Source organism: Aspergillus lucknowensis (genome assembly GCF_044049455.1).
Source record: "Aspergillus lucknowensis strain CBS 449.75 chromosome Unknown BJX67scaffold_2, whole genome shotgun sequence".
Lineage (NCBI taxonomy): Eukaryota > Fungi > Ascomycota > Eurotiomycetes > Eurotiales > Aspergillaceae > Aspergillus > Aspergillus lucknowensis.
Window position 1 is genome coordinate 504,742 of NW_027263546.1, and position 22,129 is coordinate 526,870.

The following is a 22,129-nucleotide window of genomic DNA, read 5'->3' on the forward strand; positions in this document are numbered from 1 at the left end:
AAGAGCACTCTTGAAATTAAGCCGGCCCTTGAAGATATTCAAGTGAAAGACGCTCCTGCTTCTGGCAAGATACCTTCTCTCCCGGAGGACCAGAACACAGGGGTTGGGAGCTCGAAGCCTGGATTTGAGGGCATCATCTCTTCAGATCCCAAAGTAGAGGGAGCCTTTTCACCTGCTATGGCAGTGAACACAACCTCCAACAATTTCCGCGCTCTCACTTCCGCTCCTTCCACTTCTTCCAATCGAGTCAAATCCACGCAAAGGCAAGATCGTCCTCCTCCCTGTATTCCTCTCACACTCGAGGAGGATTTATCGAAAAGACGCATTGGAACTCATACGAGCGAGCTGACCCCAAAGATTTGCGACGAATCCCCGAACCGTGTTACTACTCCCCCTGTGCCTCTCGCACCGAAAGCGCTTTCGATACCTCGCGTTGACCCTGAAAAGAGTGCGGCTGTTTCTACTCCACCTGCGCAGTCAAATCCTCATAAAGTCCATCTTGCGCACGCGCCTCAGATTTCTTCCCCTCTTGCAAACGAATTCATTCCGAGTTCGCCTTCAGCACCCAGCCAACCAAGTGTTCTCGAGGACATCTGCCTTAACATTCCTCGGATCGTCATTACACCTGGTAAGTATCTGTTCTCTTCGGTATGATAAGAAGTGACTGACGCTAATACTGAGCAGTAGAAACACAGGCGCCAGCTAAAATGCCGGACTCTGACGAGACGGACGAAATCGTTTGCCCCCCTCGAGGCGGATCCAAACCGAACAACACATCAACTCAAGATGGATCAAATCTCTCCGTGGAACACCGTTATTCTCGTGCCCAAAACAGCATGGAGCCATTCTCAGACTCTCTAGATGTGAACAAATACGAGGGAATCAAGAGCGAAGAATCCGGACAAGAGGACGGTGATTGGCAGAAGGGTGTCACCATACCCAAAGAAAACCGTCGCGACTATTTGATTGAAGACGAGGCAGCCGAGCTCGAGCGCTTGCGGAAGGAGATCGTGGTGAACGCTCACAGAGCCCGTCTTGATGATAACGTGCAGACGGCTAGCCCCGAGATGCTTCCTAAATGCAGAGACGGACCAGGAACTGATCGTTTCTCGGCGGTATACCACGACATTGGGAAAACTCGTCTGGTTCCCCAGGACAATATCCCTGATTACAGGCACCTTCCTGGGACCTTACATGTGTTCTCAGACACAGTAAGCGATAAGGATCCAACCCTACTCAAAGCCACCATGGAAGCCCGACTGGACCTCTACAGAGAATTCTACAAAAAGACTCCGAGGGCTTTTCCAACCCTGGCGGATGAGAATATCGTTCTTTCACCGGTTGCCAACAACGATCATAAGAAGACAATAGCGAAGATCTCAAAGCCTCGCCGCGAGATGGAGTTGGACGTTGCGAAGCGTCCCAGAGACCGTCGATTGATACAAACCCATGACTGGGCCGATAAGTATATTGTGGACTGGGAATATTGTCCGCGCGAAATTCTTGACAGAGACCATTACCGTGCGCAGTTCCAATGTTGGCTGGATGACACCATTCAAAGAAAGTGTCTCGTGGATATCTACCATCAAGCCTTCTTCGACGGTACAGCTCATGCGGATGGCGAGACCTCGATGTTCATTTTGGACATGCGCAACTACGAGACTCTTCTGCAGCCTAGCGACAGGAAGGCGCGGCACCACGCGCATGAGACTGCTGCAGGTTACGCCTATAACCTCGTCCTACACTGCAAAAAAGCGGCGGAAGCGGAGCATCATCGAAGGGAGATGAACCGCAGGGCGCAGCTAGAGGCCTTGCAGAGCCCGCGCTTGAGAAGCCCAAGTAGCCCAATAGCCAACATTTATCTCCGGCCTGTCGAAGATAAAGACGTCCCAGAGCTCCAAACAATCTACGACTGGTATGCCAGGAACTCCGTTTGCAGTCCCAACACCAGAGACCTTGACCCTGAAGAAGTTCGCCAGCGCATTGAGACGTGCCGCAGTGCCAACCTACCTTTCATTGTTGCGATTCAACGCCGTAGCGTAACATCCAAGGGACCTGAAAGAATCCTAGGTTACGCGCTCGCAAGAGAGTTCGATAGTACGCACCTCGCCTGCCGCAACACGGCAGAACTGGAGCTGTATGTTAAGGACGGGCATACCAATCAAGGTATCGGAAAATGTCTTCTCGACAAGCTGCTCGAAGTCTGCGATCCCACGTACGTGCCAAAAAGTGGATACCAATTCGAAGCCAACATTGATGATCGTGGAGCATACTTTCCTGGCGGTAGACGCCGGCTGGGCAGGCTGGTATTCACGCTCTGTTACATAGAGGACAGGGAGATCGCTGAGCACAAGAGGGTAAAGAAGTGGCTTGCAGAGCACGCTGAGTTTGAGGAACAGGGTTTGCTCAGAGGTGTTCGTGTGAAGTGGAACAAGTTGTAAGTTTTGGAACTCATTCCTTCGGATGATAAAGTCTAACTTGCCAGCGTGAATGTCGCCTACCTTGTGCGTAATGTCGGCTACAGCCAGTCAAATACTTGGGAACCATAGACTCAAAAGGCAAATGAGATCGAAAAGCACGTCGGCAGAGGTTCTTAAGAGTCAGTGGGAACGAGACCAAAATGGAGAAGAAAATGAATATAATTTGACATCGTGAGGGCAGTTGTACTTTGACATCGGATTCAGCTCGGGGACGGAATGGATATGGATAGGCATTTCCCCTTACCAGAATGTACTTTAGTTTGAACCTCTTGAATCAACGAGTTCGGATGCCAAAAGAGAGTCCGGAGAGCGGTCTGTCGTTGTTTGTTGAATGAAGGTTTTCTGCCCGATTTACTTTCCCCACCGCCTCGCGATTGAACTTTTTTTTTCCCCGATGGGATATTTTCTGTCGCGGAGGAACGAGAAGACACGACGGAGCTTGTGGGGGATCAGGAGAGTGGACAGTTCCCTTTTCTTTTCCTAAAACCCATTTCCAATTTCTTCCCACCAATTTCACAAGCTACCTCCAGAATGGCACCCACGACATCCAAAAAGTGGTCCGCCGCGAAAGAGGACGACAATTTCGTCCTGACGATATCCGACGACGAGAATATCCCTCCATTCGACGATGACGCCGGTGAAGAAAATGGCGCGGGCGACGAAATTTCCGCCGTGAAGTCTACGACCACGACCACGACGAATAAGAAGCGCAAGCGAGATACAGCAGAGGCCGTTTCGGGGAAGGGGAGTAGCGGGGCGAATAAGAAGGTTAAACAGCTTGAACAACAGCAGGAGTCGAAGCAGGGGAAACAAGGGAAGAAAGGGGTTAAGAGGGTTAAGAAGGGTGGGAAGTTGGTGTCTGCGCAAGAGGATCTGGATCAAGGGTCTGGAGGGGATGAGGACGAAGAAGATTCCGAGGGAGACGAGGGCGAGGACGACGGTGCGCTAGACTCAGAGTTCGAGTTTGATGTTGGAGGTGTTGCGAATGAGGTTGTTGAGGGGTTTGATGGATGGGGTGGGAACGATGGAGGGAAAGAGGCGGAGGGGAGGAAAGGAGGGGATAAGAAGGCGGTTGATATTGATGATATCATTTCGAGGCGGAAGGCGAAGAAGGACGAGCTGGATGCCAAGAAACAAAAGAAGGGTAAGGTGGCGAGCGAAGATGAGAGTGACGATGACGAGGAGGGGGGTGATGATATGTCAGTGGACTTCGATGATGATGAGCTCCTTGCGAAGGATGGGTTTGGGATGGGAGCCGATGGGGAGGATGAGACCGGCTCGGAAGGGGAGGGGCATGGTTCGGATTCTGAGGAGGGTGAGGACGAACAGGACAGTGACGACGAGGCTGCCTCTGATGACGACTCTGTCGCTACACCGGTTCAACATCCTGACGACATGGGCTCAGAGGCCGAGTCGGATGCGGAAAGCGAAGTCGACGCCGAGGAAGAGGCAAAGCGCAAGGCCTTCTTCGCACCTGAAGAAAAGACCGAGACTCCAGCCAACGGCTCGAAGCGGTCATTCCAGGAATTCAACCTGTCCCGACCCATCCTCCGTGGACTTGCTGCGGTGAACTTCAGCAATCCCACGCCGATCCAGCAGAAGACGATTCCCGTGGCTTTACTCGGCAAAGATATTGTCGGTAGTGCCGTGACTGGTTCAGGAAAGACAGCTGCGTTTGTCGTTCCGATCCTTGAACGCCTCCTCTTCCGACCTCGAAAAGTCCCGACGAGCCGTGTTGCTATCCTCATGCCCACCCGTGAACTGGCGGTCCAATGCTACAATGTCGCCACGAAGCTCGCGACCTACACGGACGTTACATTCTGTCAGCTCGTCGGTGGTTTCAGCCTGCGCGAGCAAGAGAACATCCTGAAGCGACGACCCGACGTGATCATCGCCACCCCCGGTCGTTTCATCGACCACATGCGCAACTCCGCAAGCTTCACCGTGGACACGCTTGAGATCTTAGTTCTAGACGAGGCGGACCGCATGCTCGAAGACGGTTTCGCAGACGAGCTGAACGAGATCCTCACCACGATCCCGAAGTCCCGCCAGACAATGCTTTTCTCTGCGACAATGACCGATTCCGTCGATAAGCTGATCCGCGTCGGTCTGAACCGCCCCGTTCGGCTGATGGTTGACTCGAAGAAGAATACCGCCGTGACGCTAGTTCAGGAATTCGTCCGCCTACGACCGGGCCGTGAGGATAAACGGCTGGGATACCTCCTCCACCTCTGTAAACAGGTCTACACGGGCCGCGTGATTGTCTTCTTCCGGCAGAAGCGCGAGGCGCACCGCGTACGGATTGTATTTGGGTTACTTGGGCTGAAAGCTGCAGAGCTTCACGGTAGTATGAGTCAAGAACAGGTAAACCGTCCTTCGCCACCTAATTTCTCACTTCACAACTAATTGTCAGCGCATCAAATCCGTCGAAAGCTTCCGAGACGGCAAAGCCGACTTCCTCCTCGCGACGGACTTGGCCTCCCGTGGTCTCGACATCAAGGGCGTTGAAACAGTAATCAACTACGAAGCCCCGCAAAGCCACGAAATCTACGTCCACCGTGTCGGTCGTACAGCGCGTGCTGGCCGCTCTGGTCGAGCCTGTACCATCGCGGCAGAGCCAGACCGCAAGATCGTCAAGGCGGCCGTGAAGGCTGGAAAAGCGCAGGGCGCGAAGATCGTCAGCCGGGTTGTCGACGTCGCTGTCGCGGATGAGTGGGCCGCGAAGGCGGAGGAGCTGGCCGAGGAGATTGAGGAGGTGCTGGAGGAGGAGAAACTCGAGAAGCAGCTGTCGCAGGCGGAGATGCAGGTGACGAAGAGCGAGAATCTGATCAAGCACGAGGCGGAGATTAAGTCGCGGCCGAAGCGGACGTGGTTTGAGACGGAACGGGAGAAGCGGGTTGCCAAGAAGACGGGGGCGACGGAATTGAATGGGTTTTCGAAGAAGGAGAAGGCGAAGCTCAGTAATAAAGATAAGAAGCGGTTGGATGATGCACGACTGCGCAAGGAGGGACAGCTGGGGCGGAAGAAGAGCAAGATTGAGCGTGAGGACCCGAATGTGGGTAAGAAGGGCAAGGGGAAGGGGAAAGGGAAGGCGAAGGCGAAGGGGAGAAAGTGATCTGAATTGACTATAGCATTGGGAGCTGAACATACCAATATAATACTTATCGCAGAAGATTGCATTATTGATGATAGCAGTTAGGGCTAGACTACACGAGTACACGACGCATTCAATCTGGATCAAGATACCACTACGGAAGTACAAACCCGCGCAATCAATTCATCCCAGGAAACCCCAATTCAAACAACGGACACAGCGTAACAAGGCATAGCGCCCACCCCGTCAAAGCCATGACAGCTGTGTCTTCTCGTCGATTCCGAGATCAGATGACAATCATGAGAATGAGGCTGCTCGTCCCCCCCAACCCGGGGAGGACTGTGAGCATATACCCCTGGATGCTGGAGCTGAGTCTGTCTATTTTGAATCGCATTATCTCCTACTCTGGTTGAGCACTGTTAGTTAAGGCCTTGTATCTCACAATGATCCTACTTATCACTTTCAACATAGGGCTCTACGTGTCCCTCTGTCTGGGCTATATGTTCACCTCAGACAACACCAACGCCATTACCGACGTAAGCCTCCTCGCCCCAAGCCCTCTCATACAGCATACTAACCAAAGTTGAAGACCCGCATCCCCGTCCTCTTCGACATCTACAACACCCAAACCCTCCCCTACAGCGTCGCCCCGATAACAGGCGTCTGGGGGCAACCTCCTTCCTCACACAGGAAACCCCTAACGCCAATGCCACCAGCGATTCCCGCCAATACTTCCTCGTCTCCGGCATTCTCGACTCCCAGTCTATCTCCACGTACGGCGTCTCCATCCTCGACCTATCGACAGACGAGAGATGGATGTACTTCTATCCGGCCACATTCACGGATACACACCTTGAGACCTTTAATTTCTCCATACCGGGGTACGAAATCTCAGGTGTGAGTGCCGATAAAACAAGCCAGATGAGGTTGTATAGTTCTCGAGAGGGCGTGGAATTTAATATCACGTTGCATGCGACAACGCCCGCGTTTTATTACGACGGGACAGGCGCGTATAACTACGTCGATGGAATCATGTACAACTGGGCATTTCCGGCGATGAAACAACGGGAATGATCACAATCCCCGACGAAAACGAAAACGAGAGAGAGACCGTCCAGATCAACGGGTCCAACTCACTAACCTGGTACGACCGCGTCTGGGGCGCCTCGGAGCTCTGAAACGGCAACTCCATCTTCTTCAGCCTCTATTTCGAAAATAGCGACCTCGTCCTCTTCGCCCCGCTCGTCGATAGCTACGACCCTGTTTTCTGGAGCCGGAGCGCAAACACCCGGCTTAGGAATCGACTTGCGCCGCACACGCTCGTCCCCGTCTCGTCGTTCGACGCCGTACCCACTCGATTGGGAGGTCGGTGTTGAGGGGCGGGGACTGTTACGCGTGCGATGCGTCCGGGAGGACCGGGAGATTGCGCCTGCGGAGGGTGGAGGAGGGGCGACGTATATTGGGATTACGACGTTTCGGGGGTGGTTTGATGGGAGGGAGTTGAGTGGGTTTGGGGCTGTAGAGATTCGCATGACGGCGCTTGTCTAGCTGGCGTTCGGTCACCATTTCTCCTTCTCTTTCTTTTTTGTTAAGATTGGGTATTGTAACCCCGTCTGCTGGATCTTGCGACTGGGGGCGTTGGTTCAGCAACTTTGGGAGACTAACTTAGGGCTAGGTCGGGAGGAGTCGGGATCCTCACGTGCTCAGGACTGGACCATCCAAGCTTCATGATCAAGAGAGCTTGAGAATGGCTCCTTTGTGGCTCGCCTTGTCTAGGTGTTTGGTGTCAATTGTTGGAACTGTCCGTATAAGTTCCATAAATCCTTAGAGCCACTAGAATTCAGTGCTATAAAAGCAATCACAACAGATAATCATGCCCTACAACATCTCCTCCCTACGCAGTCTCAACAGGGCCAATTAGGGACTACAGTTCCCTAAGCTCTGATCAAGATCAGGCATTTCGGTGCAGTACGATGTACCTGTTGAGAAATTCATTAACAATCCGGGGGGAAAGCTCATATCACCCTATAGTAGCTACACAAGAACAGCAATACACCTACAACCCAGAATGCCAATAGTTTCAGCCGTCTTCAGGTTATACCCCTGCTGAATCTTTCAGGCCATTTTCACCATCTGATCTGCCCAAGTGTACTATCCATCTCCGCTCAAGGTGTATACAACGGCCTGAGCATGTCTTGTCCACAGTCGGTTCTTTCCTTCCTCTCAACCTTCAGGACAGCTACCATGACAACGCTCTCTATCACCTGGCAGTATCCTGGCACCCAACCCAACCCTATAGTCGCGCCTTCCCTCGCAATGAAGCTGTACACCATGTTTATATGTCCCTCTTTTGGAGCTTGCGCTCCTCTCCTCGTCTCTTCTTCTTCTCTCCAAGAACCATTGCCCCAAAGCTTCTAACTCCATTGAATCCAAGCCTATACTTCAACTCACTCGACTTGAAGCAACATGCCAGATTTCACTTGGTGGTTAGCTTTCCTTATCCCAATGGCTCTTCAGGTCAGTCCCGTAAGGGCCTGGCTACACCACTTCTTTCCTGTCCTTTGGCCCCGGCCAACCCTCGACCTCGACCTCGAGGCATCCGTCGCCCAGCTCCAGGCTCGCAGCACCCTCCTCGACGCAAGAATCCACCGAATCAACCAATCCATTCGCCGGATCGAGGTCCAGATGGATGCTCACGTCGCCGAACTTCGAGCCCGCAACAGCGAACTCCAAGCCGGCAACGCTGGGCTTCAGGAAAGGGAGCGGCAGTTGGAGCAGCAGGTCGAAAGACTAAGCCGACTGCTTGGCATCTAGGGTGTTGTGGCCGGTACGTGGTCCCTTCGGCTCTCAGCTAACGGATAGTAGGAATCCCAACGATGTCTTCGGGCGGAGGGACACCAGCGTGAACTCGCACTTCTACGCAGTGCTGGTGACCAGTAGCCTTCGGGTGAAGCTAAGACGAGTTCTCGGTCAACTTCTCTTCCAGTCGCAACTCCTGACTCTTCAGACTGAGTCGGTCGACGACGCCCGAAAGGAAAATCCTGGGAATTGGCCCCTAGCCCGTATCACATACCTAAGTATGAGCACCATGGTGAGCATACCACGTTCTATACCATGCGTTATATTCATGGCGGCTTCCTGAGGTCCAGTTTACTTCACCAGTATACCCTCCTAAGTTTCGTGAGCATTCAACGATAACGCATGATCCATCTATCGCCTTCCAGGTTTCAAGAACAGTAGTCCCGCAGCAGATACAGGTATCTCTCACCCAATCAAATCTGTATAAAGACTCAAGGACATCGAAGTGTGGGCAGCACAGTACCGGCTCCATACCAAAGCGCGGGAATGACAATATATAGTCGAGATCATCAGGCCGAGGGAATGGCCGGGGTAGACTCAAGTGTATACAATATCTTGTTTGTAGCCTGAGGTCACCCGGCCCTTGAAGGGGAAATGTCGTCTTAAGAGCGATGAAGGCATGCGCATGATCGTTGATCGAACACTCATGTATAAGGAATCGTTGTTTCTTGCTGCGAGTGAGCCGGAATGCATGTCGGATGCTGCGTGGAAGGTCAGGGTTAAGAACGCCTCGACACAAACACTCCTCTAATCGGACCCGGTCAAAGAAAGTCAATGAAAGACAGGGACATATATCAAGGACGCCTTTCGGGAAGTACTCGCACGACCGCATCAGACGAGGATCGTCCGTTCTCCACGGCGGAAACCGGGATCGTGGGTGCATCTTCAGACACTCTGTGCAGTACTGCCAATAGTCATCTTCGAGCAAGAAAAGAAGCTGGTTCCGTAGGATTTCCGGTTGTTGCATCAAGGGCCTATATCCTTTGCTCGCCAGCTGTCGCGGCCACGCCAGGCTTTTGTCCTGCAAGACATACCCGAAGAGGTTGTAAAGCGACCTACAGGTGAGAGCCAGACACGCCTGCGAGAGGAGAGGCAGCAGGGGGAATACCAGCAGCAAGATGTCGACCGGGAGATCTAGGAGTGATAGGCGGTTCCTATTGCGCAACGCCCATAGACGCTGTGATATGTATCGCTTTGTGAGGATGACGGGGCCGTTGCGGTGGCGCGCGGTGTACTTTAGTCTTGGGCGCGGTTTGAGGGATGTGATGAGGGATTGAGCTTTTGTGAGCATCCTGTCTGAAGGCATGGTGTTGAAGCGTGGTTTGAGCGTGGGTGATGTCTCGAGGAGGGAAGATTGACGACGTAGATAGGCGTGATTCCACCGGTGGATAGTCGGTGGTACGGAACTGGCTGTGCAAACCTTCCAAGGTTGTCCCACCACATCCATTGTTGTAAGAAGCCCGGTGATAAGTTCGTCAAGTTCCAGATCAATTCAGCGGCTATTCAGTGACTCTTCAAGGTTTTGCTCTGAGCCAAGACGAATTGGAACTATACCCATAGAACCGTATCGCCATCAGGTTGGCTACCAAGGTAGCAACGTCCGTGTCTTCTACATACTTTTTGACAAGTATGGCTGGCAGGCCTCTGCTTCTAGTTTCTGCTTTGTTAGGTATGCCACAAATGTGAGCCTGGAAAGGGGGGTTCAACCCTGGAAATTTACTAAAGTTGAAGATGAAGCTGTTCAAGAAGGGACAAGAATCGAAGCTAACCTTAATTTGGAAAAGCTTCTTGCGGTCTGGTCCACTCGGCTATCCTCGGTGAATCCCGCCGCCTGAGGCGTCAACGCGAGCCTTGGCTCCGGGATCGGCCTTCCCTGATGATGACTCAACCCTCACGCCGCTGCATGGGTGAAAAGCGATACGAAGCTGGCAGGAGCTCTGGGTAATTCGAAGGCCTGACTGGCTGGACTCGTAGTTCTAAGATATCCTGAGATGAGTTTAAGAGTCAATTGGAGACGCTCCGCCCTGTGCTGCAGAAGGGAGGTGCCATGGGGATGAAATGCTGGCAAAAGGCGCCCCGCAAATGAAATCATGGATGGAAAAGCGCATCCCCCGCCATCGGCAATGCTGAAAAAATCTGGCTTACCCTTCTTTCATTCTCGAATTGACCAGTGACTCACAGCTCTTTTTAAAATCCAGTCCGAATTTCTGGATCTTATATTCCGCTCTCTCGCGTCTAGTCTTTCTGACGTCCTTCTTCTGCTATCCTCGCTGGACAGACAGCTTCTTCCTTGAAGTTCATCCCCACGGTCACCCCACAGACTGGGCTCTCTATCATGCCGATGTATGCTCACCCAGTTTCCCTAGGCGTTGTCGTCCATTCATCGAGTAGGCGAGTCACTAACCCAGAAAAGGCTCAAAGATCCCTCAACGAAATACAGGCCGTTCAAGCCACTGAATCTGCCGAACCGCCAATGGCCCGATAAGGTTATCGACAAGCCTCCGCGGTGGCTGGCCACTGACCTAAGAGATGGAAACCAAAGTCTGCCGGACCCTATGGTACTCTTCCACGTCTATGCCGCTGCAGATTTACCCCGGCTGACATGGATCTAGGACGGAGAGCAAAAACTCCGCTTCTTCAAGATGCTCGTCGAGATCGGCTACAAGGAAATCGAAATATCTTTCCCCTCCGCCTCACAAACCGACTTCGATTTCACCCGCCACCTCGTCGAGACACCAGGCCTCGTCCCCGACGATGTTTGGCTCCAGGTCCTCTCCCCCTGCCGCGAGGACCTGATCCGCCGCACAGTAGAATCCCTAAAGGGGGCGAAAAAGGCTATTCTCCACCTTTACCTAGCTACGAGCCCGTGTTTCCGCCGGATCGTCTTCGCATTGGATAAGGAAAAGAGCTTGGAGATGGCCGTTCGCGCCACAAAGTTCGCGCGCTCCATCACGAAAGATGACCCTTCTACCGCAGGCACTGAGTGGCAATTTGAATTCTCCCCCGAGACCTTCTCCGATACCGAGCCAGAGTTTGCAGCGCAGATCTGTGAGGCAGTCAAGGAGGCGTGGGGTCCCACGGAAGAAAACCCGATGATCTTCAACCTGCCCGCGACGGTTGAGATGTCAACACCTAATGTCTTCGCCGATCAGATTGAGCTGTTTTGCCGGAGCGTCTCCGAGCGGAAGAAGTATGTTGTTTCCGTCCATCCGCACAACGACCGTGGGTGTGCCGTTGCGGCCGCAGAGCTGGCCCAAATGGCGGGTGCCCAGCGGGTCGAGGGTACCCTCTTCGGAAATGGTGAGAGAACAGGAAACGTCGACCTGGTTACTCTCGCGCTCAATCTCTACACGCAGGGTATCTCTCCGGAAGTCGACTTCTCCGATATCAATGCCGTCATCAAGGTCGTCGAGGAGAGCAACAAGATCCCTGTCAACGAGCGGTGGCCGTACGGTGGGCAGCTGGTCGTCTGCGCTTTCAGTGGTAGTCACCAGGATGCGATCAAGAAGGGATTCAAGATCCGTGAAGATTCCGGGGCAGCCAACGAGGATAGATGGGAGATCCCCTACCTCCCTCTCGATCCTCAGGATATCGGACGAAATTATGAGGCTGTTATCCGTGTCAACTCGCAGAGCGGCAAGGGCGGTGCCGCCTGGGTTATCTTGCGCAGTCTGGAGCTGGATCTCCCGCGCGCACTTCAGATCGAGTTCAGCAAGATCGTCCAGAAGAAGACAGAAGATGTCAACCGCGAGCTGCGACCCGCCGAGATCGTCACCCTGTTTGAAGAGGCCTACCATCTCAAGTCCAACCCGCGCTTCACCCTTGTCGACTACAATATCACCACGGATCGTTCACAGTCGCCCGCGCCTCCAGAGCCAGGTAAGGCGCTCAACACCAAGAACCTCAAGCGTCGCTTCACCGGGATCGTTGAAATCGACGGTCTGCAGCACGCCATCACCGGCGTCGGCCCTGGTGCTATCTCTTCCCTTGCCACAGCACTGGCAACCCTGGGCATCGATCTTGACGTTGTTGACTACAAGGAACACTCGATCGGTCTCGGTCGAGACGTGAAGGCCGCCACATATATCCAATGTACCGCTGCCGGGAGCAAGCAGCAAGTCTGGGGTGTCGGTATCCACCAGGATGTCGTCCAAGCCAGTTTGATCGCCCTCCTGAGCGCAGCTAGCTCAGTAAGTCTCCTATGCTTCATTAATCTTTCCAACATGCTAACCGCGTATAGTTCCTTACCAGCCGTGCCGGCTCTCCCGCTCCCTTCCGCCCCCTCCGCTCCAACACCCTCACCGACGAAGATCTCCAAGCACTGGAACTCCTCTCTGGTCCTAACGATGCTGCCGTCACCGCAGCCAAGCTCACCGTTGGCCAGGCTGCTTCTTCTAAGCCAAAGGTAGACCTGGAAGCCCTGACCCAAAAAGCAGCCAGTCAGTAAAAGCATGTGAAAATAAAAGCTTCTATACTTCAACACCCGGCCAGTTCTCTGGGATATCTTTTAATACAGCTACGAGAGAAACTTGCAATATACAAGTAAAGCAAATAGTTATCAAGCTAGCATTGGTTAATAAAATGCATCGAACAGGTATAATATTGCGGTCTCCTTGCAGTGAACTTTCTCGAAGTGGAGACTGGACGTGCAAACAAAAAGACGCAGAGTTGCTATATTACGGCAGAATACACCATGATGCTCGGTCCAGTAAGTACTCCGGAGTACTATAGTATGGCAATCGACGCCAGGGAGTTCTTGAATGCCCAAGGACCAGCCAAATTTTAAGTTGACGTTTACCTTTCCACCGGCCTTGGACGGGTGGCGATACTCGTCCTTCTTTTTTCCCCAGCTCGGACAATCTCGAGTCATCTCGTTCAACCCGGGTCTGAAGCCTGCCCTGGCTCAGACGGACACACCGCCTGACGATATTCTCGTCGCTCCAAGCGAGCACAAAGGGGAACAACGCGCAGCGAACGACCTGGCTTTGGACTCTGGTCGCGTCGTAGGTGCCAATGGCACCGTTCGTCCCAATGCTATACTTTCCCAGAGAGGCCACGGCGATGTGGCCGTGATTGTGGGAATATCTACGGCATGTACGATATCTCAGCAACAGTAGGTCTATCACCTTGGTACTGGTGGGCAGAGTGGGCAGACGTACCTGTCAAGCAAAGGACACTGTCTATCTCAGCACTAGCGCCAGAAACGAGTGCAGGGGTCTCGTCTGTTAAATTCTATATCACAAGTTCCGGAACTGCCAGTGGGGTTTGAGCTGCCTATCAAGAAGCGCATTAGAATGGACTGCGATTGAGCGCAGTACCTGGACACTCCTAATCCCTATGTTTAATTCACTTCACCAAGCCAAGCTTCGATTGATACGTGGTAATAGCATGCAAATCAGGTAGACCTTCGAGCTTACGATCTCATATCAGGCGCAGGGTACATTAAATTCATATAACATACTAGTAAACATCCAACAAATCACGAGAGCAAATCCACAACAGTCCATCTGATACTCGCATCTCGTCTATTCCGCACCAACGTAACGAATGTTGGGCTGCTCGGGACTGCCCATGCCATTTCCAAGGTAATAGTCCAAACTGTGCGACTGCATGTGCCCCTTGACCGTCATGCATGTACCCCTTGACCGTCATGCTATCGCAATACACCGGGTTATGGGCCAAAGTATACAGCCGGATATCAGAAGGCTGGTTGCTCGTAAAGATGACCAGCTCAGCGTAGTCGGCGTTCTTGATGATATCAGACAGTGCGTAGAGAATGGACCCGTCCTCGCCGTTCAGTGCGAATCCGATCTCAGCGATGTCATCCTTCCCGTCCCGGTTCACGTCGAGAATCCCCGTGTTGCGTCCATCGTCCACGCCCCATACGCGCGACTTGAGCGCCCCGTCGTCCCATCAGTCTCAGGGACGGCCTAATATGTTGCAGTCGATCAATACCCATTCCATCCTCGGGGTCGGGGTCGGTGCCTCCGGGGGGGGGGGCCGGGCAGACCCCAGCCCGTGGTAGGGCTTGCTCGGCGGGGCGGAATCTTTGATGAATCTGGAGTCTAGCGATCCAAGTGAGCTGTTGGATACTACGAATAGGATTGAGGCTTTACTCCATTAACTGGTCGTTTGCCTGGTAGAGATGCCTTGCGTCCTACATTACGCCCGGTTGGGGAGGAACTCGGATTTCGGCAGATCGACCTCGTTTCATTGCTACTATATCCTCCCGTGGACTGTCGTACTCTAGTTATTGTGCTTGCAAACGATCACAATATGAGGCGCAGCACGAGGATCGGGGAATTACCGTAGAATACGGGTGCAGGGTCCGGGCACTGACATGGAAGAAGGGCTTTTTCCAGAACTCCGTGTGGTGGTGGGGAAGCAGGAATGAGACCTGGGCTGGAGAGCATGGGCATCAACGACTCAAGTCCGGGGTAATTCTGCAGATTTCGCCATTGGTAGATTTCGAATCGCTTGAGAAGAGCTGGCTGAATATCGAGCAAGAAGCCAAACAATAACCCTCAGTCTTCTGTAGGCATAGTGACGTTTCTGTTCCAGCCAATGGCACCAGTGGTCCAACGGTAGGATAATTGGTATGACTAAGTGCTTCCTGAAAACAACATCAATCTATCAATCTATCAATCGCAATCCTAACAGTCGACTTGTTGATAGCCTTCCAAGCAATCGGTTCGGGTTCGACTCCCGGCTGGTGCAGCTGTTTCTTTTTTGCCTTTCCACGCTGTTGTTCTTAGCACCTGCTTTATAGTACGCAATGTGTTGGCGATAGATAGTGTGCCGCTGGGTTTGAACGTCTTTATTTTCACGGGATCTTCTTGGAAGGATGGACCCCACCAACTGTAACTCGTTTGACGGATATACTTCGGCCAACGGTTGCCAGGAATAAGATGGGGGTAAGCCCACAGAGCCGATTATATTATCTACCCCCAATGCAGATGTGTTGATTGCACTTTGAAGTCCTTCATTAAGTCGATACGAACAGTAGTGACTGCACAGTAATTAGTTGAAGACGAGAGATGAAGACGGCGCATGACGGAAACAATTTCCGGATCTCCCAGCGCGAGGTTCGGCGGATAATTGGTCGTTCCAAGGATATTTGGACTCACGGTCTTCCCCTACCCCAGGGCTGTGGATAGAAGATGGAATTCTGCTGACTGGATGGATACTCGGGATATATTATGATGCTTATTGTGATGGGACTCATACGGCATGTCGGGGATGGGTTCGGCTTCGGCCTGTGCATCTTGTATTACTGCAGCGGAATTTGGCGTTCGTTCCTGAGAAACGTTCCTCATCCCGGCTGCAAAGCTTGGACTATCTGCATTCATCGAGCCGTGGCTAATTTCAAGAAGGCCCACGAGTCTCATTCTTGGCGAAACAACATAATTGCCGAGATGCAATCGCGGAAGGAAGAGCACATTCCGATTTACAATGGGTTTGGACGACGAAGACAGACCAAAATATATTGCAAATGTGTCATTGTGTACCGCGCGAAGCGAGAATTGCGCTTGGAACAGGTAACAGAGAGGGTTCGATCGAGATCCATGGGTCTGGGCTGTGGCCAAACCGGCTTTGAGGATTGAGCCTAATTGGGAGGAGGACTGCGGAGAACCTGGCGCGGAATGGCAATGTGTTTTTTGCATTCAGACGCGAATTATAATAACTTTGATATTAAGAATGGAGGGACTGTCGTCATCCAGAGAAGCGCGACCACAGGCGGGACAAAAATCAAGGCTATGTGGGATCATTTTCTCCACAGCCTCAGCCGAACCGGCAATGTAAACAGTCTTCCGCGTCCAGAAAGATCAAAACAACTGACGGGAGGGATACAATGAAGACGGTTGAGGAGTGATGCAAGAAATTAGCTCAGTCCTGAACAAAGACGTGCTGCATTATTCTCAACAGTAGTTGGAAGGAGTGAGGGACGACAGCAGCTGAAAACTTCCCTCTGACCTCGAGAGACCGAAAAGGCGGAGAAAGCCAGGCTCAGCGTGCCTCTTGGAGGATCGTCATCGCCAGAATCACAGTCGGAAATGATGCCTTAGAATTCGCCTCCCACCTTCTCGAAAACCATCTTCCCTTCTATCCCTTCCACTTCGGACTCTCTCTCTCCCGCCTTGTCCTTCTCTGTGCTTTCATCCCGCCCATTTCCTCGACCTGCCTTGCTGTCGGTGATCGGCGTGGGAATTTTTTTCTCTTTTTCTTTTTGCCTTTTTTTTACGCTCTTTTCGCCACTATCTGGGTCTCTCAATTTAGTGACGTTTACCTGCTGGTTTTCTCTCGACCGGTCCGAGATTGGCTATGACTACCACACCTGCCGCGGAAGGTAGCGAGGATGTGAACGACTTCTTGCAACGGATCCGCGAGCTCGGCGAGAAACGCGACAAGGAGGACGAAGAACGCACAAAAAAGCTGGAAGAGGAGATTCTGCAGGGCCGGAAGGAGAGACAAGCCCGGAGAGCCGGTAAATTTGTGGATTCCTGTTCTGAATTTTGCCCAAGAAAGCTGTCGGATAGATCACCCGCCCTCTCGGAGGGTCTCGCACTCCCAGAAACTGATCCGTTTTGTTCGATGCAACTTAGAGCGAGCAAGGTCGATTTCGCCAACAAAGGACTCCTCCCCCATCCTAGACCCGCTTCGATTGAGCATGTCGTCGAGCCACCGAGCGATTGATCCTCCGGAACAATTCGAGCCAACCCCTCGCACCCCTCGCACCCCAATTTACGACCCTCCCAGCACATCAAATTCGTTTCGGGACGAGACAACAACATCGGTAGAGAGTAGCTCCGCGGGGTCGAGGCTGGAAGGTGGAAGTGACAGGGGAATCTCGCCAAAAGCTTCGCCCACGTTACGGAGCAGGGCCGGAACTCTATCTTGGCAGCAGCGACCAGCTTCTCGAGACCTGAGTGGCAACCGCTCCTTCTTCCCCACCTCACCTTCGCGCGATACCCGCTGGAGGGCTTCGTCAAACGCTTCAACCGACGAACCTGGAGTGTTACGAAGCCCATTGGCGTCCTTACCGGTCTCCCGAGAATCGTCTTCTTTGCGCCAGACTGAGGCGGACAGTTCACCGACGCAAGAAAAGCAAGAGGACCAAAAAGATGAACCTACTGCTGTGAACAAAGTGGAAGAGCCTGAGGCGGAGAAGTGCGCGGAACCAGACAAGGAGAACATCTCCCAGGAAACCGTCGAAGAACATTCCCTGCCCCCATCGAGAGCTAGCTCAGCGTTTGCAGACAGCAGCCTGGGGTACCGGTACTCGAGTATATCCTCGGTTTCAACGGCTACCGGCCTTGGTTCCCCCATACCTTTATCAAGTGCGCAGAAGTTTGAACCACCCAAACCAGATGGTGCTCTCGAAGGCCAGACAGCATCTCCGCCTTCTCCGAGGCGACTTTCCCCCGAACGCTCTAAATCACCAACAAAGGGGCTCGGCGGATTTGTCCAAAGTGCTATGATGAGGCGGTCGGACAGCGTATCCAAGCGATGGAGCGCTCAACTTCCGTCCGGACTTACTCGGGGCGATACGATTGCGAGCAATCGCAATAGCTTTGCGGCACCCAGCAACATAGATGTTCTCTCCTCACCTAAACTGGCTCGTGAGGGCTCTTCCTTGTCGCCCAATCGACCTATGTCTAGCCACAGCGAAGCTACAGTGGTACATCAAACAAAGGATGACGAACTCCCGGCAACGCCCCTAAATTCAAGGAGAAAGGATACTGTGAGCAGGCCACCTCTCCCGTTACATGCACGATCGACAAGCTCCGTTGGAGTGGAGAGCCCCGTTGACTCGAACTCGAGACCTACAACACCTGTTTCTCGGACCATGGACCCGAAGAGGTGGAGTCCAACCAAATCCACCTGGCTGGAAAGTGCCTTGAATCTCCAAGACTCACCAAGGCACAAGAGACAGCCCTCACAACAAGGATCCTGGACCAAGGAGAGGCAGTCGAGAGGTAGTGTGGATCTTGGTCGCCGGAATAGCTTCAAGGAAGTAAACCCCGTCGGCCTTCTCCGTACGAAACCTCTTGGAGGGCACGTTACGAAACAAAGCCTTTCCGGTATTCCCAATGTGCTCCAGACTCAAGATTATAGCCCTACGAAAGATGCGCCGAATTTCCAAAACCTGGCGAGAGAAGAGCCGTTAAACGCGGTCGGTCCAGCTCGGGAGGAGTCGCGCAATATCCCCGGCCCGGCAGAGGATTCGCCAACTGTCTCTAGCCCGGCTAAAGATGAACCACCAAGTTTTCCTAACCAGACCAAAGAAGAGCCGGCAAACGTCACAAATCCACTTGAAGAGCAACCGGAGAATCTCTCAACGGTGACTAGCTCACCGCCAGAATCTGGAAATACCAAGGCTCCCGCCGAATCGCAAAAGGAAAGCTCCGAGGAGACCATAACCCGGAAGCCGGTACCTCCATCTTTGTCATCCCCTCCCAAAAGCAGCGATGATACCACCCTACCGTCCCCTCGCCAACCCATCCGTGATCCCCTCCAGGCCAGGCCGAAGCCCCAGTCGCCGGTGATTGATTTCAGAGCAAATCTTCGGAAGCGAGAAGTGGCGAAGGATCAGTCTGCGACTGCCGAACCTGAATTCAAGAACGTTTTCGGAAAGCTGAGGAAAGCCGAAACATCGAATTACGTCGCACCGGATGAACTAAAAAACAACATCCTCAGAGGCAAGGCAGCTCTAAATGTCACTGGTGGACCCAAAAAAACACAGAGAGTTGATGAATTCAAGGAGAGCATTCTCAAACAGAGGGAAGCAATGAAGGCGAGTGGAGGCTCTGTGCGACGGAGTACAATTGAAAAGAGCGATGCTCCTGCCAAAGCTATTCCAGAAGCTATCCTAAGGCGTCAACACTTAAGTAAGTCAAGTAGCGGCAAAAATGAGCTCTCGATCGACGGTCACTCATCGCCTACCGAAGCGAGAAACTCACCAGAGCGCGCGCATAGTCGTCCAATGTCTTTGGACCACTCCAATGACAATGAGCCAACTGCGCCAGTTACTCTCTCGCAAAGAGCTCCTGGTGAACACAAAACAGACCTACATGACTCTCCAGAGGGAGGCCCAAAGCAGGACACATCAAATATCGAGATAAATGATGAAGTAGAGCGGCACGCTGTAGGGGATAAGCCAGAAGAACTTGATCTCCACAGAGGGAAAGAGGATCCGATAGTGGAAGCCATTAAACCGGTGCGTGCTTTGCGATCGGGAGATACTATGCAGGCTCCAAGTACGCCGCCTGTCAAAAATGGCCTTGTTACTAAAGGTAACCTTGCAGGCCGAATAAACCCTGCTCTCGCGGGCCTTTTATCTCGTGGTCCACCTGTTGCGGCCGACGGCTCGAAAAAAGCCCTGCCCACAGCCAGCTTTGGGGAAAGCGTCCAGAAACCACCAAGTTCCTCGTCCGCGCCAACACTCACCCATATGACGAAAGCGCGTGCAAAGGGCCCCAAAAGACGACCACCCAGGACTGCGACTTTAGCAGATACTGGTCTGGATGAAGGCCCCATAATTTCTCCAGAAACCCAAGTAAGGCCTGCCGACGTGGATGCGCCGGAACGTTCCTCAGGCACCCCAGGCGACTTGGCCGTCCCAGACCAAGGTATTAAATCGCAGATTGCTCCAGAAATTGGCCTCGCGCAATGCTCTCCATCGGCTACGAGTGTATCGGAGGCCCAAAGAGACAGCCTACCACCAGTACCAGAGAAGGATCCAAGCCCAGGACCGTTTCCTCCGACGCCATCAAACAGGCCTTCTGATATGGAGCGGAGAATATACGAGGTAGAAAGTCAAGAACGGTCTCCCTCAATAAGGTCTGCCTTCACACCCCCCCAGCCTGCCACCTCGCCGTCAAGTCCTCACGGCAGCCAGGCACGAAGCTCTCTTGCTCAATACTCGTCTCCATCACCCTCTCCACTGAGGACAAATTTCAGAGAGAACCATGCCTATTACTCTCCACGTATGGCTGGACACAACACCTTCCTCGCTCGATCAAGAGACTCCTCACCTTTCCGAAAGTCTTTACCGTCCCCTCCTGTACCACCCAAAGAACCTAGCGTCTCTACAGATCAACTATCGTCCCCGAGATCTTCCGTTTCACTCGTACCCCAGGCTGATGAATCTCTTGAAGCGATCTCCCGTTTCTTCAACACCTTCCCACGTTCAAGTGACCGTGTCAACATTGATCCGCAGTTGATGCTGGCGAATAAGAATGATGGGTCAAGAATAAGGACGCTGAGAAAAGAGATATGGGAGATCACGGGTGAGGGAAAGAAGCAGGACCTCCCAATCAACCAAGAGTATATTCTCTATGAAGGAGCAATGTATCTGTGTGTCCATGTGTTTGAGGAAGATGGGAACACGCGGACCGAAGTCCAGCTCTGGTGCGGAGACGATGTGTGGGGTGGAGCCGTGGATAACGCCTTGCCTTTTGCACGAAAGACTGCCCGAGAAAATGGCTGCAAATTGGAGATTGTCAACCAAGGCAAAGAGCCTGCTCGCTTTATCCAGGCGCTTGGTGGCATCCTAATCACGCGGCGTGGCTCAAGCTCTCGTTCTAGCTCTTCAGCGATCTTCATGCTTTGCGGACGGAAACATCTCGGACAAATGGTGTTTGACGAAGTTGACTTCACACCTCGTAACCTGTGCACCGGCTATCCGTTCGTCTTGTCCGCCATGTTTGGCAAGCTATATCTCTGGAAGGGGAAAGGAAGTTCTGCGGAAGAGATCGGCGCCGCTCGTCTCATTGGCATGGATCTTGGACTAACAGGAGAATTCGAAGAGGTCGCTGAAGGGGAAGAACCCAGCAACTTCTATGAGGCTTTCCCGCAAAAAAGGGAAACAGGAGACTATATGCGCTCAGGCCACTGGCTGTTGAAACCGGCCCATGATCACTTCCGTCACCGACTACTCCGTGTAGACCACGAGCTCGGCCAGAGATCGTTTTGGATCCGTCGTCCGGGCTCATCGTCTCCGGTGATCCGTCCGAACGACACGATCCAGGAAGTCGAGCCTTTTTCCCAGGAAGACCTTTCTCCGAAAGGTATCTATATACTTGATACTTTCTTCGAGATCTATGTGTGAGTCCCCGTCCTGCGCGACACCGGTGGCCAATTCTTGTTCCAGTGAATAACCGTACTTTCTAGGATCGTGGGCGACCAAGCTTCCAATCGGCCGGCCGAGTTTGCATCCGCCGTGGGCTTCGCGCACGAGTACGGCATCCTTGCGGCCTCGCTCCAGGATCGGCCTTTCATTCCAAAGAGCTTTATCTCACTTGGTGGAGCCCCAGAATGCTGTCGTAGTGCGTTCCGCAAGTGGGCTCGGCGCCCCCTGCAACGACCACCTCAAGTGTTTCCGTTGAACGCGGCCATTGATGCGATTAGATCTTGATTTCGCGGCTCTTCTTCCCTTCTCACATTTGTGACTACTCTTCAGAGTTTCCTCCAAGAATTGTTTGGGTCATTTCCTGTTCATATTCATAGACATTTTCAAGTTCCGCATTGTGCATTCGGTCTGTACTGTTGCCGTCGGATGGAGTGCGGAGCATTGTTTTGGAGCCTGGGCGGGTTCGATTTGAAATTCCCATACGGGCTATTCCCGTTCGGTCCCATGTCTTTCCATCAGGTCGTCTCTCGCATGTGTCGAGTTTTGCGGCATATCAGGTTGTTC

At 52.8% G+C, this 22,129-nt stretch overlaps 8 protein-coding genes across 8 annotated transcripts; 6 read left to right on the forward strand and 2 right to left on the reverse strand.

The window, feature by feature from the left end:
- Positions 1 to 1,732: 1,732 nt before the first annotated feature.
- Positions 1,733 to 2,764, forward strand: BJX67DRAFT_341084 (GNAT family N-acetyltransferase). Its single transcript, XM_071027851.1, has 2 exons — positions 1,733 to 2,666; positions 2,725 to 2,764. The coding sequence occupies exon 1, from the start codon at positions 1,785 to 1,787 to the stop codon at positions 2,439 to 2,441; it is 657 nt and encodes a 218-aa protein (XP_070890925.1). The 5' UTR covers positions 1,733 to 1,784; the 3' UTR covers positions 2,442 to 2,666; positions 2,725 to 2,764.
- A 116-nt stretch (positions 2,765 to 2,880) lies between these two features.
- drs1 (putative ATP-dependent RNA helicase DRS1) lies at positions 2,881 to 5,669 on the forward strand. Its single transcript, XM_071027852.1, has 2 exons — positions 2,881 to 4,844; positions 4,894 to 5,669. The coding sequence occupies exons 1-2, from the start codon at positions 3,012 to 3,014 to the stop codon at positions 5,593 to 5,595; spliced, it is 2,535 nt and encodes an 844-aa protein (XP_070890926.1). The 5' UTR covers positions 2,881 to 3,011; the 3' UTR covers positions 5,596 to 5,669.
- Positions 5,670 to 6,017: 348 nt separating this feature from the next.
- Positions 6,018 to 6,648, forward strand: BJX67DRAFT_376799 (uncharacterized protein; the record flags this gene model as incomplete). Its single annotated transcript, XM_071031952.1, has 3 exons — positions 6,018 to 6,110; positions 6,164 to 6,217; positions 6,265 to 6,648. The coding sequence occupies 3 exons, from the start codon at positions 6,018 to 6,020 to the stop codon at positions 6,646 to 6,648; spliced, it is 531 nt and encodes a 176-aa protein (XP_070890927.1).
- Positions 6,649 to 7,798: 1,150 nt separating this feature from the next.
- Positions 7,799 to 8,538, forward strand: BJX67DRAFT_94419 (uncharacterized protein). The gene has a single exon (XM_071035649.1). It carries the CDS (start codon positions 7,914 to 7,916, stop codon positions 8,427 to 8,429), a length of 516 nt encoding a protein of 171 aa, XP_070890928.1. The 5' UTR covers positions 7,799 to 7,913; the 3' UTR covers positions 8,430 to 8,538.
- BJX67DRAFT_94418 (uncharacterized protein) lies at positions 8,539 to 10,027 on the reverse strand. Its single transcript, XM_071035648.1, has one exon. It carries the CDS (start codon positions 9,878 to 9,880, stop codon positions 8,648 to 8,650), a length of 1,233 nt encoding a protein of 410 aa, XP_070890929.1. The 5' UTR covers positions 9,881 to 10,027; the 3' UTR covers positions 8,539 to 8,647.
- A 620-nt stretch (positions 10,028 to 10,647) lies between these two features.
- BJX67DRAFT_94428 (2-isopropylmalate synthase) lies at positions 10,648 to 13,037 on the forward strand. The gene is made up of 4 exons (XM_071035650.1): positions 10,648 to 10,776; positions 10,847 to 10,991; positions 11,046 to 12,623; positions 12,674 to 13,037. Exons 1-4 carry the CDS (start codon positions 10,769 to 10,771, stop codon positions 12,878 to 12,880), a joined length of 1,938 nt encoding a protein of 645 aa, XP_070890930.1. The 5' UTR covers positions 10,648 to 10,768; the 3' UTR covers positions 12,881 to 13,037.
- Positions 13,038 to 14,999: 1,962 nt separating this feature from the next.
- On the reverse strand, positions 15,000 to 16,489 carry BJX67DRAFT_341090 (uncharacterized protein). The gene has a single exon (XM_071027853.1). The coding sequence runs from the start codon at positions 16,095 to 16,097 to the stop codon at positions 15,570 to 15,572; it is 528 nt and encodes a 175-aa protein (XP_070890931.1). The 5' UTR covers positions 16,098 to 16,489; the 3' UTR covers positions 15,000 to 15,569.
- A 266-nt stretch (positions 16,490 to 16,755) lies between these two features.
- Positions 16,756 to 21,850, forward strand: BJX67DRAFT_376803 (putative gelsolin repeat protein; the record flags this gene model as incomplete). Its single annotated transcript, XM_071031953.1, has 3 exons — positions 16,756 to 16,918; positions 17,037 to 21,540; positions 21,607 to 21,850. 3 exons carry the CDS (start codon positions 16,756 to 16,758, stop codon positions 21,848 to 21,850), a joined length of 4,911 nt encoding a protein of 1,636 aa, XP_070890932.1.
- Positions 21,851 to 22,129: the final 279 nt, after the last annotated feature.